This window comes from Microplitis mediator, chromosome 3, assembly GCF_029852145.1.
Source record: "Microplitis mediator isolate UGA2020A chromosome 3, iyMicMedi2.1, whole genome shotgun sequence".
Lineage (NCBI taxonomy): Eukaryota > Metazoa > Arthropoda > Insecta > Hymenoptera > Braconidae > Microplitis > Microplitis mediator.
The window spans coordinates 25,053,975-25,069,536 of NC_079971.1; the positions used below are offsets into that span (position 1 = coordinate 25,053,975).

The window sequence follows — 15,562 nt, forward strand, 5'->3', positions numbered from 1 at the left end:
GCGAGCTGCTGGCCGCGATTATGACTCGCGTTATCACTCCCGAATAAAATAGTGGACCCACCGTGGGAATACTGTGATAACAGCTTAACTAGGATATTTATCAATGTAACTATGATACAGTTTTTTATTTGTTGGCTCACTTCCTCTTATTAAAATTCCTTAAATTAGTTTCAGATTTCAATTTTTCGTTTTATCAATTTATCAAAAAATACTTTCGTAAAATCGAAATTGTGACTAAACTATCACTTCTACGGCAAAAATGCATGAAAACATTTTTGTAGCTCATTAAATTTCCTACAAAAAAGGCGTCCGTCAATTTTTTCATAAATCCTATAATTTCACCACAATAATTAATTTAAGTAAACTCTATTTTTAAATCGAATATTTATCCGTTTCGTTCTCAAAATTTTTAAATCAAAATTGCGACCAAACTATCACTCATACCACAAAAATGTATATCAACAATTTTGTAGCTCATTAAATTCCCTACAAAAAAGGTCCTCGAAAATTTTTCTCTAAACCCATTAGTTTTCCCCTAATTTTCCATTAAAACTCAAAACTCATCGAGCTCCAAAATAAAAAAAATTTTTCCAAATTTTAAAATCAAAATTATGACCAACCTATCAGCCATACCACAAAAATGTACATGAACATTTTTGTAGCTTATTAAATTTCCTACAAAAAAGGTCTCAGTAAACTTTTCTCTAAACTCATTAGTTTTCCCTAAATTTTCCATTTAATCATAAGAACTCATCCAGCTCCAAAATAATAAAAAGTTATCCAAATTTTTAAATCAAAATTATGACCAAACTATCAGTCATACCACAAAAATGTACATGAACATTTTTGTAGCTTATTAAATTTCCTACAAAAAAGGTCTCAATAAACTTTTCTCTAAACCCATTAGTTTTCCCAAAATTTTCCATTAAAACTTGAATCTCATCCAGCTCCAAAATAAAAAAACGATTTTCAAATTTCAAATTCAAAGTTATGACCAATCTATCACTCGTACCACAAAAATGTATAAAAACATTTTTGAAGCTCATTCAATTTCCCACAAAAAAGCTCCTTATAAATTTTTCCTAAACTCTTTCATTTCCCCACAATTTCCCAAACTCCAAAACTGGAGTTTAAAAAAAAAATTTTCCCAAAAAAATAAATCACCGCGAATACGGAGCAATAAGCGGGGAAAGGTGCGCTCGGATCAGACAAGTAGGGGAATGTCGAGAACAGACGGGAGTGAGACTACAACACAAGTGTATCATGTCTGTTACTACTGACGCACACACGCATTCTACTTACACACACTCGCACCCACACCCACACCTACACACTCACACTCTCTATCCAGCAGATAGAGTAGACTGAGCATAACAGGGGAAGCTGAGCACAGAGTAGACACACCGTAACTTCTATTCGCGGTATACACACCGGAGTATAAACTCCGCGCTTGGGGCGGCCCGATCTCTCCCCAGCACACGCTGCCGGTTACTCGTTAAATCCTACGGCATTTCGTCGCACGCCGTCCGACGCGACTGACCACTCGATAAAACAATTTATTTATTTATTTAAAATGTCGTTAATGTGAAGTCAAAGTGTCTTAATTAATTAATTTATTTATTTATTAATTAATATTTTTTTTAGTGAATTTTAAAAAATTTTTAGTGATTTCGGTCGTGAATTATTTCAATAAATTTTTGAACGGTGGTTGGAAAAAAAATTTTATAAGATGAGACAAAAATGGAGTTGGAATTGGAGGTGTTAAAAAAAAATAATAGTAGTAATTAATAAGTGGGAGATGTTTATGTAGATAGTGAGTGTTGACAACTAATTAAATACGGAAGCACGTGGTGGGTTGGAGTGCAGAATCTCGCAGCGAGGGGCCGATGGGATGCATCTACCAGTGGACTCGGTTGGTTGCGGGGAGAATTACGATTCCGTCGGTTCCTCGCAGCAAGGACCCGGTCTCGTAGGCTCCTCCCTGGCGTCTTTAAGACAAGGGGACTCCCGGTATCCTGAGGACGGGGACAATAACAACGCACGTGCGGGTGCAACTGCGGTTGGGGCTGCTGCGGGACCGGTTAACGGAAGCGGGGGTGAGATGAGTGAGGGTGCAGCCGTCGGGGAGCTCTGGTGGACTGAGAGACTTGTGGGTGAAGCGCAGGCTGAACATCCTGGGGAACTTGTGAGAACTGGTAATTTGGCTTTTTATGTATTTTGAGGGTGAAGTTATGAAATTTTTCTAAAAGTCGATAAGACCTTTTTTGTAGGAAATTTAATTGACTACAAAATTGCCCATGTGCATTTTTGTCGTATCTCTTATAGTTGAGTCAGAATTTTTATTTTAAGTTTGGAGTAAAAATGAAGATTTTTGTAGTTGGGAAATTTAGTTTAGTTTTTAGCTTAAAAATACTCTAGCTCCTAAACTATGGGAGATTTTCAAAAATTTTTTGAATATTTTTTGTAGGAAATTTAATTGGCTACAAAATTGTTCACGTGCATTTTTGTCGTATCTCTTATATTTAAGTCAAAATTTTAATTTTTAGTCTGGAAAAAATGGTAAAATTTTTGTGGCTTAAAAATTTAGTTAAGTTTTTACCTTAAAAATACTCTTGCTCCTCAACTATGGGAAATTTTTGAAAATTTTCAAAATATTTTTTGTAGGAAATTTAATTGGCTACAAAATTGTTTATGTGCATTTTTGTCGTATCTTTGATATTTATGTCAGAATTTTGATTTTAAGTCTAAAGAAAAAATGAAGATTTTGTGCTTGAAAATTTAGTTTGATTTTCATGGTCCAAAAATACTCTAGCTCCTAAACTATGGGAGATTTTTGAAAATGACCTGAGATCTTTTTTATAGGAAATAAAATTCCCTACAAAATTGTATTGATATATTTTTACCGTATCTGAAATAGTTTAGTCAAAAATCGATTTTTAAAAAAAAAAATTTTGGTTTCCATGTTCTAGGGTCGCCGTATTTTCTTTGCAGCCAACTGCCAACTCACTGGCGGTCAAACAAGACCTTGCCAGTGGCGTTCAAAGTAGTGGCCCTCGGTGACGTCGGAGACGGTACTCTGGTGACAGTGAGGGCCGGGAACGACGAAAATTGCTGCGCCGAGCTGAGGAACTCGACGGCTCTTATGAAGAATCAAGTCGCCAAATTCAACGACCTCCGTTTCGTAGGTCGCAGCGGTCGAGGTAAATTTTATATATAAGCAAAATATAAAATTCTATATACATTTTCTGTATATTAATATTCAGTTATAATAGAACATCTGTTAGTGGCACGGGAATTAGCAACACCGCATGAGTGCAAAAGCCACCCCCATCTAAACCAAACCAGACCCTCTCTATCTAGAATCACCGTTATTGTAATCATCATCATCATCATCATCATCGAATGTTGTGTCATCCTTGCACAAATATAATATCCTATTTCTCTGCATGTACATTGTCTCTATTTTAAAGCGAGATGAAGACAGAATGAGTGAGTGAAAGAGAGAGAAAGAGAGAGAGAGAGAGAGTGAATGCCCGATCCCGTCGCCCCCAGAGTCATTACTCGACGTCCGCTGCCGCGAGCACGCGAAACAACTGCCCGTTAATCAGAAATCATCGGGAAGCTCGTACAGAGAGAGAAAGAGAGAGAGAAAGGAAGTGAGTTAGTGAGTGAGTGAGTAGACAAGACTCAAAATCATGACGTTGGGAGATATATTTTACCGTGTAGTTGGTACTCGCGAGAGATGTCCCATGGTCTGATGATGGTTCACCTCATGATCAAAGCCGTCATTTATTTTTATATATATATATATATATATATATATATATGACTATTTTCTAATTAGTTTTTGTTTTGGTTTAGATGAATTGGAATTTTTATTAGATGAGAAAAAAAATTTTTTTTTTTTGAATTTGATAATTTTTAATTGGAATTTTTAATTGGAAATTGGAAATTAATTAGATCTAGATTTGAGACTTATTAGAAGTCATTGAATTTTCTGTTAAAAATTAAAAATGATCATTGGAAATATTGGAAATAAATTGGATCTGATGAAAATTAATTAGATGGAAATTCGGTCATTATTGGAACGATTTTTTTTTGTTGATGAAAATAAAAAAAAAATTTTTATCGGAAGTATTGGAAATTAATTAGATCTGAATTTGAGAATTAGTAGAAGTGTAAAATTATTTTTAAAAAATCAAATGGAAAAATTAGATCTAATTAATTGGAACATAATTGGATAATTGGAATTAATTGGATCTGAGCATGTGATTTTTTTTCTACTATGAATTCATAATTTTTGCTCCAAAAAATAAATTTTATACTTTCAGATCCAATAGTCCATTCGTTTAATTAATCAGATCTAGACATTTATTACATAAATCGAAATTTCGTTTATTCCTGAAATTTTTTAAATAACAAATTGCATCTAGTCCACCGACAGTTCCAATTATTCCAATTATCCAATAAAAATTAATTGGATCCTTCTAATAACCACATAAATTAATATTATTAATTCCAATAAATTCATAAAAAATAAAAACAAGTCAACGACCGCTAGATAGTTAGATCTGATAATTATTAGATCTAATAAAAAATTAATTGGATCTAAACTTTAGAAAAATTTAATTTGCCCAAAAATCCATAAACACTCCCGTCAATTTTACGCAAAAAAAATCCATTTAACTATAATTAGATCTAGTACAAATAAATTAAATTCAACCGCGTAATTAGATCTCAAACCCGTACTGTAGATTAAATTAAATTTTTTTAAATTTGATTTTAATTCCAATCTAATTCTAATTTAACAGAAAAATCTATAAATTTAAATAAAATATTAAAGTCTTATAATGAATGCAAATACACGACAATTCATCAGCTTTGATATTTTTATCCACTGTGTCCACTATCAGCCGAATTTTCAGCCTCTATTATTCCTCAATCCATATATTTATATAAATATATTATATGAGTATGGAGTTATATAAATTGTTTGTATTTGCGGATTGTTCCGGATGATGCAGGACCAATCAAATTAATAAACTGTCGAAACAGACACCGCGACCGGTATAACGCGGATATACAAATATATATACATATATATACCTACATACATATATATTATATAAACGCCAGCGGTCATATTACGTCGTTTTCCCTCTGGCGATTCGGGCAATCGTCAAAATTGAGGATTACAGATTGACAAATGAAAGAGACAAGATTTATGGATTGAAAAAATATATAAATATATATAATAATAATTGGAAAATCAATTTTACTGTCATATATTTTTTCACAAAACTATAAAATTTATTTACAATTTTATAAAATCACCAAAAATCATTTTTATTCATATCAATTGTTTATTTATTCAATTACTCATTAATTATTGGATTTATGTAAAAATGTATGAGAATCTTTTTTGTAGCTCTTTAAATTTACTACAAAAAAGGTATCAATAAATTTTTACCTAAAGTTGATAGATAACGAGATAATTGTAATTCAGTGACAGCAGATGATGGTGGGAAAAAATTAGAAATAATTGGAATTATTTTTTTGGATCCATGGATTGTAATTTAAAACTAAAATAAATTTCTAACCGCGACTAGCTATCAATAGATATTGGTATGTAGTGTATGTATATATATGGGAGGTAAATGACGGTACGTAAAAGATAGATGACATGAATAGAGTCAGGTCGTTCTGGACGCATCGGATCCATAACGCATCGTTACATTCGTAGGGACACAATATTTTGTGATGCGTGTGTATTCGCTTCCCTTTTGCACATTTAGCTAGATATAGCGAGACTAGGCCACCCTACCTACCCTTGTACCCTTTACGCGGACACGGGCCTTTAACTCGTCATCCATCTCTATCAGTCGCTCTGATCTCGCGAGTGAGAAGAGGACGGGACCTAGGGATATTCGCCCAAAAACGCTTTAGTTTGTATTGCCTGATAAATAACTGTCGCTCTGGTTGCCGACATACCACTGACGGTTGTAGGATCTGTGCATCATCTACCCTTGGGTATTTTGATACTGACGAATTATCGTCAGTCTAAACAGACCGACGATAGCGAATTAAATATTTTTGGAAAAATCATAATGAGCTGGAAAAGAAGGCTTCATAACTCGGAAACTATTAACGTGGGAAATTTCTTCTGAGTCTAGATTTCTGTAGAATTTTACGGGCTACAAAAATGATCTGATTGGATTTTTTGATATTCCTGACGGTTACTGAGATATTTGGGTATGAAGATTCATAATGATCAAATTTTTATTAATAATCATTTTGTATATATTAATTTTCAAATATTCATAACTTCTAAGCCAATCGTTGTAATGAGACCAGGTTGGGCTTATTTTCTTTGGAATTTTATAAGCTACAAAATTGATCTGATTGATATTTTTGATATTTGTAACCATTATGCAGATATTTGTGATATTAGATTTTGGAAATTCAAAATTTCGATTAATGACCAAAATTAGGCATCAATATTTAAGAATTCATAACTCAGGAACTATTGATCCTAGAATAATGGCCTTGGGTGCATTTTCTTCAGAATTTTATAAGCTACAAAATTGATCTGATTGATATTTTTGATATTCGTAACCATTATGGAGATATTTGTGATAATAAATTTTGGAAATTCCAAATTTTGATTAATCACCAAAATTAGGCATTAATTTTTAAAAATTCATAACTCAGGAACTATTGGTCCTAGAATAATGGTCTTAAGTGCATTTTCTTCAGAATTTTATAAGCTACAAAATTGACCTGATAAGTATTTTCGATATTCGCAGTACTTTTATAGATATTCACGATTTAACACAAAGTGTCAACATGCCAAAGCTCATGATAAGATTTTGGTAAATTAGCATTGCGTGCAAAAGAATGAACTAAATAAATGAAATCCATTAAGAAAAAATCAGAGAAATCAATTAAACAATTGAAAAATAAAGAATAAATAACTACAATCACTGGACATTTAAACTCTCTCAAGTGAGAGGGAAAGAGAGAAAGAGAACATCTAGTTGTTGGGGTCCATCGCATTTGGGGCTAATAATGCCTGGGCATCCGGCTCCCCGTTCCCGGGAGCTGCGGTTAATACTCGATGATGGGAACGGTCATCTGCAGAGACAGGGAACCAAGCCAGGCTCGTGCACACTCGCGGACTCGCTCGTTCCAGGTACTGTCCAACGACTAGAGCTATAGAACATCCACCCACACCCGCACCCACACATCCACACACTCACGTATTTGTGTGCCTATACCATTATCTCACGATCTGTGTCATCGGCGAGATGGTAGAAGCGTCAACATCTACATCAACGCCTCTGATTTCTCTCTCTCCCAATCTCTCTCTCTCTTTTCCATTCGATTTCTAGTCCTCGTGTCCAGCCGTATACATCCTTGTGTCTGGACTACATATAGTACTATACCAAGTCCAAAACCACTCGAAACCATCCGTTAATACTACGTCACATGATGTAGCCCATATAGCGCCCTGCAATGAGGGATGATTTCAAACAACCCACGGAACTAGTGGGAGCCTCGAAATCTACCTAGGCCACTTGCCAGCCAGGATGTCTATACAATTGTCAAATAATTACTAGCATTGGTAATTTCCACAATATTCTGATAAATTATTAATTATTGCCAAGACCTCTATGGATAATCAACAAGCTTCGGAAATAATAGTGAGCTACGATTTTATTTTCTTAATACGGCGAGTGGGTAAAAAATAATTATCTGTAGACTGACAAATTACTGATGAAAATGAGCCGAGAGAAATTTTTTTGGAATTAATTACGTGAATTTTTTAAATATTTTGATCATGGACCAAAATTTTGAGTTTCCAAAATATATAATGTCAAATATCTCTACAATGGTTACGGCTATCGAAAATATCAATCAGGACAATTTTGTAGCTTGTGAAATTCTGAAGAGAATGAGCCCAGTCCCATCTCAGTATAACAATTGGCTTAAAAGTTATGAGTATTTAAATATTAATATATACGAGCTCATTATTAATAAAAATTTGGTCATTATGAATCTATTTACTCAAATATCTCCGTAACCGTTACGAATATCAAAAAAATCAATCAGACCAATTTTGTAGCTTATAAAATTTTGAATAAATAAAGTTCTTATCAATTCGCTTATCCCCGAAAATTTCCAAATTATCAACTAATAAACACGTAATTCCTCATCCAAGATTTCCAAAATTCCATTTTTGTCAAATAATTATCCTTTTAATAACCAATCAAAAACATTGACATAAAATTTCAGCATAAATTCCCCGAAACCTTAAAAAGTCATCACGATCCCTCTTTTAGTATTGGCCACCGTTAGCATTCCGCGAGTGTAAAATGACTTGCGATCTGCAGTCAGTTGCAGTGGCTCTCTTGGGGGGCAGTGGGGTGTTTGATGCCCGTTATCATGTTGACAGAACACAGCAGGGTAGAGTGCCATAGCCCAGCTGAATGAAGGGAGACAATTATAAATCGTTGACATTTGTGCTAGTCAACTGTCGTTTTCTCTCTTCGCCTCTATTTGTTTCCCATCAAACTTTTTTAAAATAATCTGACCAGCCCGAAAACAATCCCCAATTATTAATTTAAATTAATATTCATAATTAACACACTTACACCCACACAAAAGATAAATAATCACACGGCAAAAACACTTAGTAATAAATAGGAACGGGCGTTAGCATTTACCAAATGCATTGCGACTGTTTAAGAGCCAGGTAGTCAATCTCCGACGGACATTTATAGAGAGGGAATTAATATACCAGACCTAAAACGCCTTTTAAAAATGTTAAGAGCCTTCTTCGGTGATATACGCCACCTACAAATGTTCTTATATGAATAACCACTTCACCCAGTCTACGACACCTTAAATCTCTTTTTATTTGCATCCATCATTTATCAGCATTAAATTATTTATTATTTTATTTTTTAAAACTGGGACTGAGGTGATACGCTGAGACCCTTTTAAACCCATTGGCTATAAATATAAACTAGAAAATTTATTTTGTTATCTGACTACTGCATCATTTCAATCACATGCATTGAAATAGTGGTAAAAAAAAAAATATCAAAGAAAGGAAATAATAAAAATGCTAAAATGAAACAATGTAAGAGACTTTGTACGAAATAAATTCTGGTCGTAAAACCTCTTTATGATTGATGACCCATTAAACCAAGCAATTACCTTTCTTGCGGTGAGCCAACTTAGAGACGTTCAACAAAAAAACTGGCGACACTTGAATTGTTTCTGGCATTTCCTTTTTTATTGTTATTGTTGTTGTTTGATTTTTTTTTGTTTGTTGATGTTTATGCTCATGTTTAACCTGAGGAATTAATTTGTAGAGAAAGTAGGAAGGGTTTTAAATGAATTTTTTTGTTGGATTTTGATTACAAGCGATTTTCGAGATTTACGTTTTCAGAAGGGGTAGGGTAGCTACCGCTTCGTTTTTGGTGACAGTTTCAAAGTCGTGTAATTCGGTGAAAAATGGGGTTAGATAAAAAATAAAAAAAGGGTTTTGAAGCTTCAAGCCTCTAGTTTTTGATCCCTAATTAAAAAAATTTTTTTTACTTCCGGTTATTAAGTTAATTGGAGACTAAATGCGCGGGAAAAAAAACCGAAATTAGGTTCAAAATTCTGAGAGTTCCGCGAAGATGGGAAATCATTTTTGATTTGTCGGGTGGGTAGGTGCTTTTAGGTTGATGTTCAAGCTTGAATTTGATCGCAGGCAGATTTCTGTGCGATAATTAGAAGCCGAGTTATGGCCCGTCGAATAAAATACGCGGTTTTTACTGCGGCTCGTGATAACTCCGAAAGTTATTGTCGTACAGAAAATGAAACGGCTGTTCTGAAAAGCTGAAAGTGCCCTCTTTGAAACCCAGTAATCGATCTTGTTGATAAAAATTTTTTTCATACTGTAAAACCGAATTATGTAAATATTATAAAAGTCACTAATTTCGAACTGCACTAATTTGGTGGTTTTTTTCAGGTAAAAGCTTCAGTATCACAATAACGGTGTCGACGTCACCTCCCCAAGTGGCGACGTACACCAGGGCGATAAAAGTTACCGTCGACGGACCTCGGGAGCCTCGTTCAAAGACTCGTAAGTACTAACAGATTTGATTTACTGATTACTGATAACATTTTACGCATATTTTGACCGAAAATCATTGAATATTCACCACTTTTGCGATCGCGGAAGATAGTAAATCACGTGGTAATATATGGAGCGTGAAAAGGCTGTCGAAAACTGGATGATAATTTAGGCAAAGTCATTGGTGTGGTAATGGCCAAGTCATTATCGAGCAGATGGTGCCCGATGATGCACTGGATGATCGCGTGAATCGTGTCCATGTATGTGTACATATTTTAGTTCTGGTGTTTTATATATACGTGTACACCCTTCTCCACTTGCCTTTATGCACGCACAAAATTAGTGTCCCAGTATTACCGATACATAGTAAAGACCATTTACGCTATTTCAATGCACAAGCTCTTTTGTGTCTAAACCGTGGCTCGCCCCAAATTCCAAGTGCTTTCATCTCATTTCCTACATTTTATCCTAAAATTTAATCCTACAGGCATTAGAAATTGCCCAAGTATTACAGAATTATTAATTCAATTCACATGATTTCGGTTTTTTTCAAATTTATTTACAAGTTTGCGTTCTGCTGAAAGCTGAAGCGAAGGTCTTTGGCTTAAAATAATTGCAACTTGAAAAATCGTACTCATAGCTCGTTTGAGAGCTTGAACTGTGAGCTTCTCAATGCGATTGGATTAGACTGATTTTTTCCGAAGCTTAAAAACAAAATTTAAAATTTATAGAATTCAGTAGCTGATCTGAAACTTTGCGGGATAATTTTCGACATTTAAATAACTGAAGGCATCTTAAAGTAGAGACTTTGAGCTTTAAAATGACTTTTTTCGATACGACGATTTAAACTAAAGTTACAGCCTTTTTAATTTTAGTTACCGATGCGTTATAAGAAACATTAAAACTTTTTATTTCCTACTGTTTACTATCCATCCACCTCTTTTATTTTTAATTACTTATTTTTTATAGATAATTACTGTCTGCCGTGTGTTAATATACGTAAATATGGATTGACAAAGTCGTTAAAAATGGAGCAAGTTGTTAAATTTTATTTACCCAACGGTTATTTACGAAATAACACTAGTAGCTGTCAATAACCGGGACATCAAACAGCTCAGTCAGTCCCTATAATCGACCGGCTATTTAAAACATTAACTAAGCCCGCGATGATATTTAAAATAAACTAAAAAACCACCCACGTAAACATTAAATATAAAATAATAAATTTGTTAAAATAAAATTGACCTTCGCCATTTAATATTTATATTTTTCCATTCATTTATTTATTTCCCGCGTAAATCCAAAGTAACAAATATTAACTTTAAAAGTAACATTTAATAATTGACAGCCTCAGAGTCTCATTGTACCGATTTCTAAAATAACCATCGAAATTAGGTCTCAAATTAATTTTTCTATATACAATTTATACGTCTGCCATCTTGATTGCAATTACTCATATATTTTTGATTAAAAAATATGTGCGGTCTTACTTAAGTAAATTAATTAATTCTATTAATGAAATATATTTTGAATCATCATATTTATAAAAAAATATATAACAAAAAATGAAATCATCCCTTAAATATTAATAATGAACATCCGTGTCATTAAAAACACGAACGACATATTGCAAACGCAATAACAATAATTACATTTTATTATTGGCGTGCGTTTCTCACGCGCGTGTCTACACAATTATTGCACATAATCAGTGTCCTTAGTGTCAGAATTATTTCGTATTTCTTATTATTATATTATATATAACGTTATTATTTTTTGGGTAAACTCACTCGCTCATTTGCTCGTTTCCCATTTCGGGCTATCACGACAATAACAGCAGACTTCTCTATTGTTGCTCTTACAATACGACCCATTTTTTATTATTTCGACCGCGCAACGCACCTGTCACCTCTCATTACCTCCAAGACTTAATAGCTTATTATTATTATCATCATTACTTTATTTTTAATTTTTTTTTAGCTCAAAACTTAACTGAGTAATTTTCTCGAGCCATCTCAGCTCTTTACATAACCGAGATTTTTAATTTTATTTTTTATTCTTTAATTTATTATTCAACAAATAAATTATACGAGGTTGTAATAAATAATGTGAAGAAAAATATAAGACAGAGATAGATTAGAAGAGAAAGGGTTTATACAAGAGACGGTGAAGAGGAAAGTCGGTACTTCCGGTTACGGACCGCCACAATATTCTGATTAGATAACCCAATACTTTGTTAAAAATTTTTTTTTAATACCATGTTTATTTTTAATATATTATTTAAATAATATATATATATATATGTATGTGGAAATTGTATGTCACATATATGTGCGTAAAAAATAAATATGTTTGATATTTAGCGTACATCTTCATACATATGTTCGGGCAAACAAGAAATGTTTGATATATGAGTAAAAAATATATATAATCAATGTGTTATATATGTCCACAAATATAAAATATATGTTTGGGTAGAAAACCTGCTTACTTGAATTTTTTCTACTTGGTCTCATTAAATTACTGGCCGATTTAACTTTAGATTCAAAATTTCCCGCCAAATTTGAAAAAACAAATTTGAATTTCCCGCGCTGTCAAAAATGATCAATTTCCTCACTTTGACTACAAATTAAGTATCTTCAGACCTAAAATTTGCCTTAAAAGAAGCGTCCCATTTTACCCCAGTTTATTTTACAAATATTTGCTCTTGAACAATAAATACACTGTAAAAAATTCGCGGAGTGAATGCGGAATGCGTGAATGCATGTTTATTTTTAATATATTATTTAAATAATATATATATATATATATATAAGTGGAAATTGTATGTCACATATATGTGCGTAAAAAATAAATATGTTTGATATTTAGCGTACATCTTCATACATATGTTCGGGCAAACAAGAAATGTTTGATATATGAGTAAAAAATATATATAATCAATGTGTTATATATGTCCACAAATATATAATATATGTTTGGGTAGAAAATCTGCTTACTTGAATTTTTTCTACTTGGTCTCATTAAATTACTAGCCCATTTTACTTCAGATTCAAAATTTCCCGCCAAATTTAAAAAAAAAATTTGAATTTCCCGCGCTGTCAAAATTGATTAATTTCCTCACTTTGACTATAAATTAAGTATTTTCAAACCTAAAAATTGCCTTAAAAAAATGTCCCATTTTGCCCCAGTTTATTTTACAAATATTTGCTCTTGAACAATAAATACAATAATATTTCCCCTCTATTAATTTTAATAAGATATTAACATCAATATATCAAGTGTTTGAAATTGAAGTCCCGATATTATAATTAGTGGTATTTGTAGAATGCTATTGAAGCGGCTCAATACACCACGTAGTCAAGATTCTTAATTATCTTACTCAATTGCATTGATCTCAATATTAATAATCAAATATCATCACAAAGCTTAACATAATTACCAATAACCCTGATAATCAGCAATCAATTCTCTTAAATTAATACCCAAGTAAACATCCCCCTCTACTCTCCCTGACCAGTCAATCGAAAAAAAAATCTTATAATTAATTTCTATACCAGTCAGTTGAATCTCTCGAACAATAATAAATTTTTTTAAAAAGACCTAACGATTACAGGGCAACAGCATCAACAATTTCGCGCACTCGGACTCGGTCAGCGCCCATTTTTAGACGCCCCGACTTCATTTACGACCCATTTGCGTGAACTTGAGTCTTATCGACGTACGAAGCATCATCATCACCAAAATCATCTTCATATGGTCAACAATAATAACAACAATAATAACAATAATAATAATAATAATAACAATAACAACAACAACAATGGAAACTGCGTCCAGTCAAATAACGGAAACCAAAACGACTCGCCCACTTCGGGGCACTTGGGCGCCAGCAGTACGTCGGCTCATCAAGATTGTTACAAACACAGTCCGCACAATGGTAAGTACATCAAATTATTGTATTAACAGTACCCTGATAACCAGTTGAGCTCGACAACAGTCAAATTAAAGCAGATATTTCACGTATACATGAGATAAAAAATGAGGTAGAAAAAATTTACCGATGAGAAATTTCTAGACGATCATAATCTTGTAGCAGACAATTAGAAATTTTCAAATTTTTATTTGCAACGAACCATTGACAAAAAAAAAAAACCAAAAAAATGCACATGTAGAAAATTGAAAAAACTACAGGTGCAATTTTTTCAAATATTTTTTTTTTTATAATTTATTGGTTAGAAAAAAATCTAAAATTAATTAAATGCCGGCTGACTATGATCCTGCAGTTAGCAGATGATTAAAAATTTTAGATTTTTTTTTCAACCACTTAATTACAAAAAAAAAAAACCTAAAAATATGCACATGTAGAAAATCAAAAAAACTACAGGTGCAATTTTTTCAAATATTTTTTTTTTTATAATTTATCGGTTTAAAAAAAATCTAAAAATAATTAAATGCCGGCTGTCTATGATCCTGCAGTTAGCAGATGATTAAAAATTTTTGATTTTTTTTTCAACCACTTAATTACAAAAAAAAAAAAAACTAAAAATATGCACATGTAGAAAATCAAAAAAACTACAGGTGCAATTTTTTGAAATTTTTTTTTTTCATAATTTTATAGTTTTTAAAAAAATCCTAAAAATATCAGACGTCAGCTCAATTCAGCCAAAAAATTGACATCTCGATGACGTAGTACACAAAAAAAATTTCAATTTATTTTTGACTCTTTCCCACACGTAAAATTACATATAAACTTTATGTGAAATTAAAATTTTTTATATATTCTGTACGTCATCGAGATGTCAAAAGATTCATTTAAATTTCTGAGCAGAAACTCGGGTTTTCTGGGCACCGGCTTGGATTTCTTGGTCCTTAGAGGACACGGTATGTAAGGATTTTATATTTAGGTACCGGTGCCGGTATGAGGTAAAAAATAAATAATTTTAGGTAAATTGTACTCGTTTTTACATTTAGCTGGTTTGCTCATTATCTTTAGCCTATTAGGGCTCAACACAATGGAAAGGGTTACGCGGGTAGATCAACGGTAACCGAGTGAGACGGGGTTTCGGTAAGGTTTGAGATAATAGTTTGATACCTCGTTCCGGCTCTGAACCCTCTAATTCAACGTAATAACGACATTTCAACTTGTACCGCTTTTTTTTTTTTTTTAATTTATGTTTATTTTTACAAGCTAATTATATTCTTATGGTAAATTATCTATGGATGTTTTAATAAATTGACTGGTTGGAAAATTATTAGGGAAGAAAATTTACTACGGAGGGAAAATATAAATTTTTGGAAAATCAGATCTTGGCTGTTTCTTGATTATTTTGGATGACAAAAAATTTAACGTTAATTCGGGGGCTAATTATTGGAGATAGGGTGAAAATTGTAAGGAATGATTTTGTAGGAAATTAAATTCTCTACAAAAAA

General features: G+C 32.7%; 1 protein-coding gene across 2 annotated transcripts in view; it reads left to right on the forward strand.

Annotated features, from left to right (window-relative positions):
* The first annotated feature begins 1,409 nt into the window (after positions 1-1,409).
* LOC130665372 (runt-related transcription factor 1-like) overlaps positions 1,410-15,562 on the forward strand; it is a 32,585-nt gene continuing 18,432 nt past the window's right edge. Inside the window, exons 1-4 of one of the 2 annotated variants that reach the window (XM_057465708.1) lie at positions 1,410-2,195; positions 2,970-3,200; positions 10,025-10,138; positions 13,731-14,069. In XM_057465708.1, the coding sequence (XP_057321691.1) occupies positions 1,892-2,195; positions 2,970-3,200; positions 10,025-10,138; positions 13,731-14,069 (988 nt within the window). In that variant the 5' untranslated portion in view covers positions 1,410-1,891. The remainder of the gene's footprint in view (positions 2,196-2,969; positions 3,201-10,024; positions 10,139-13,730; positions 14,070-15,562) is intronic. The other variant, XM_057465709.1, reaches the window with a different exon arrangement.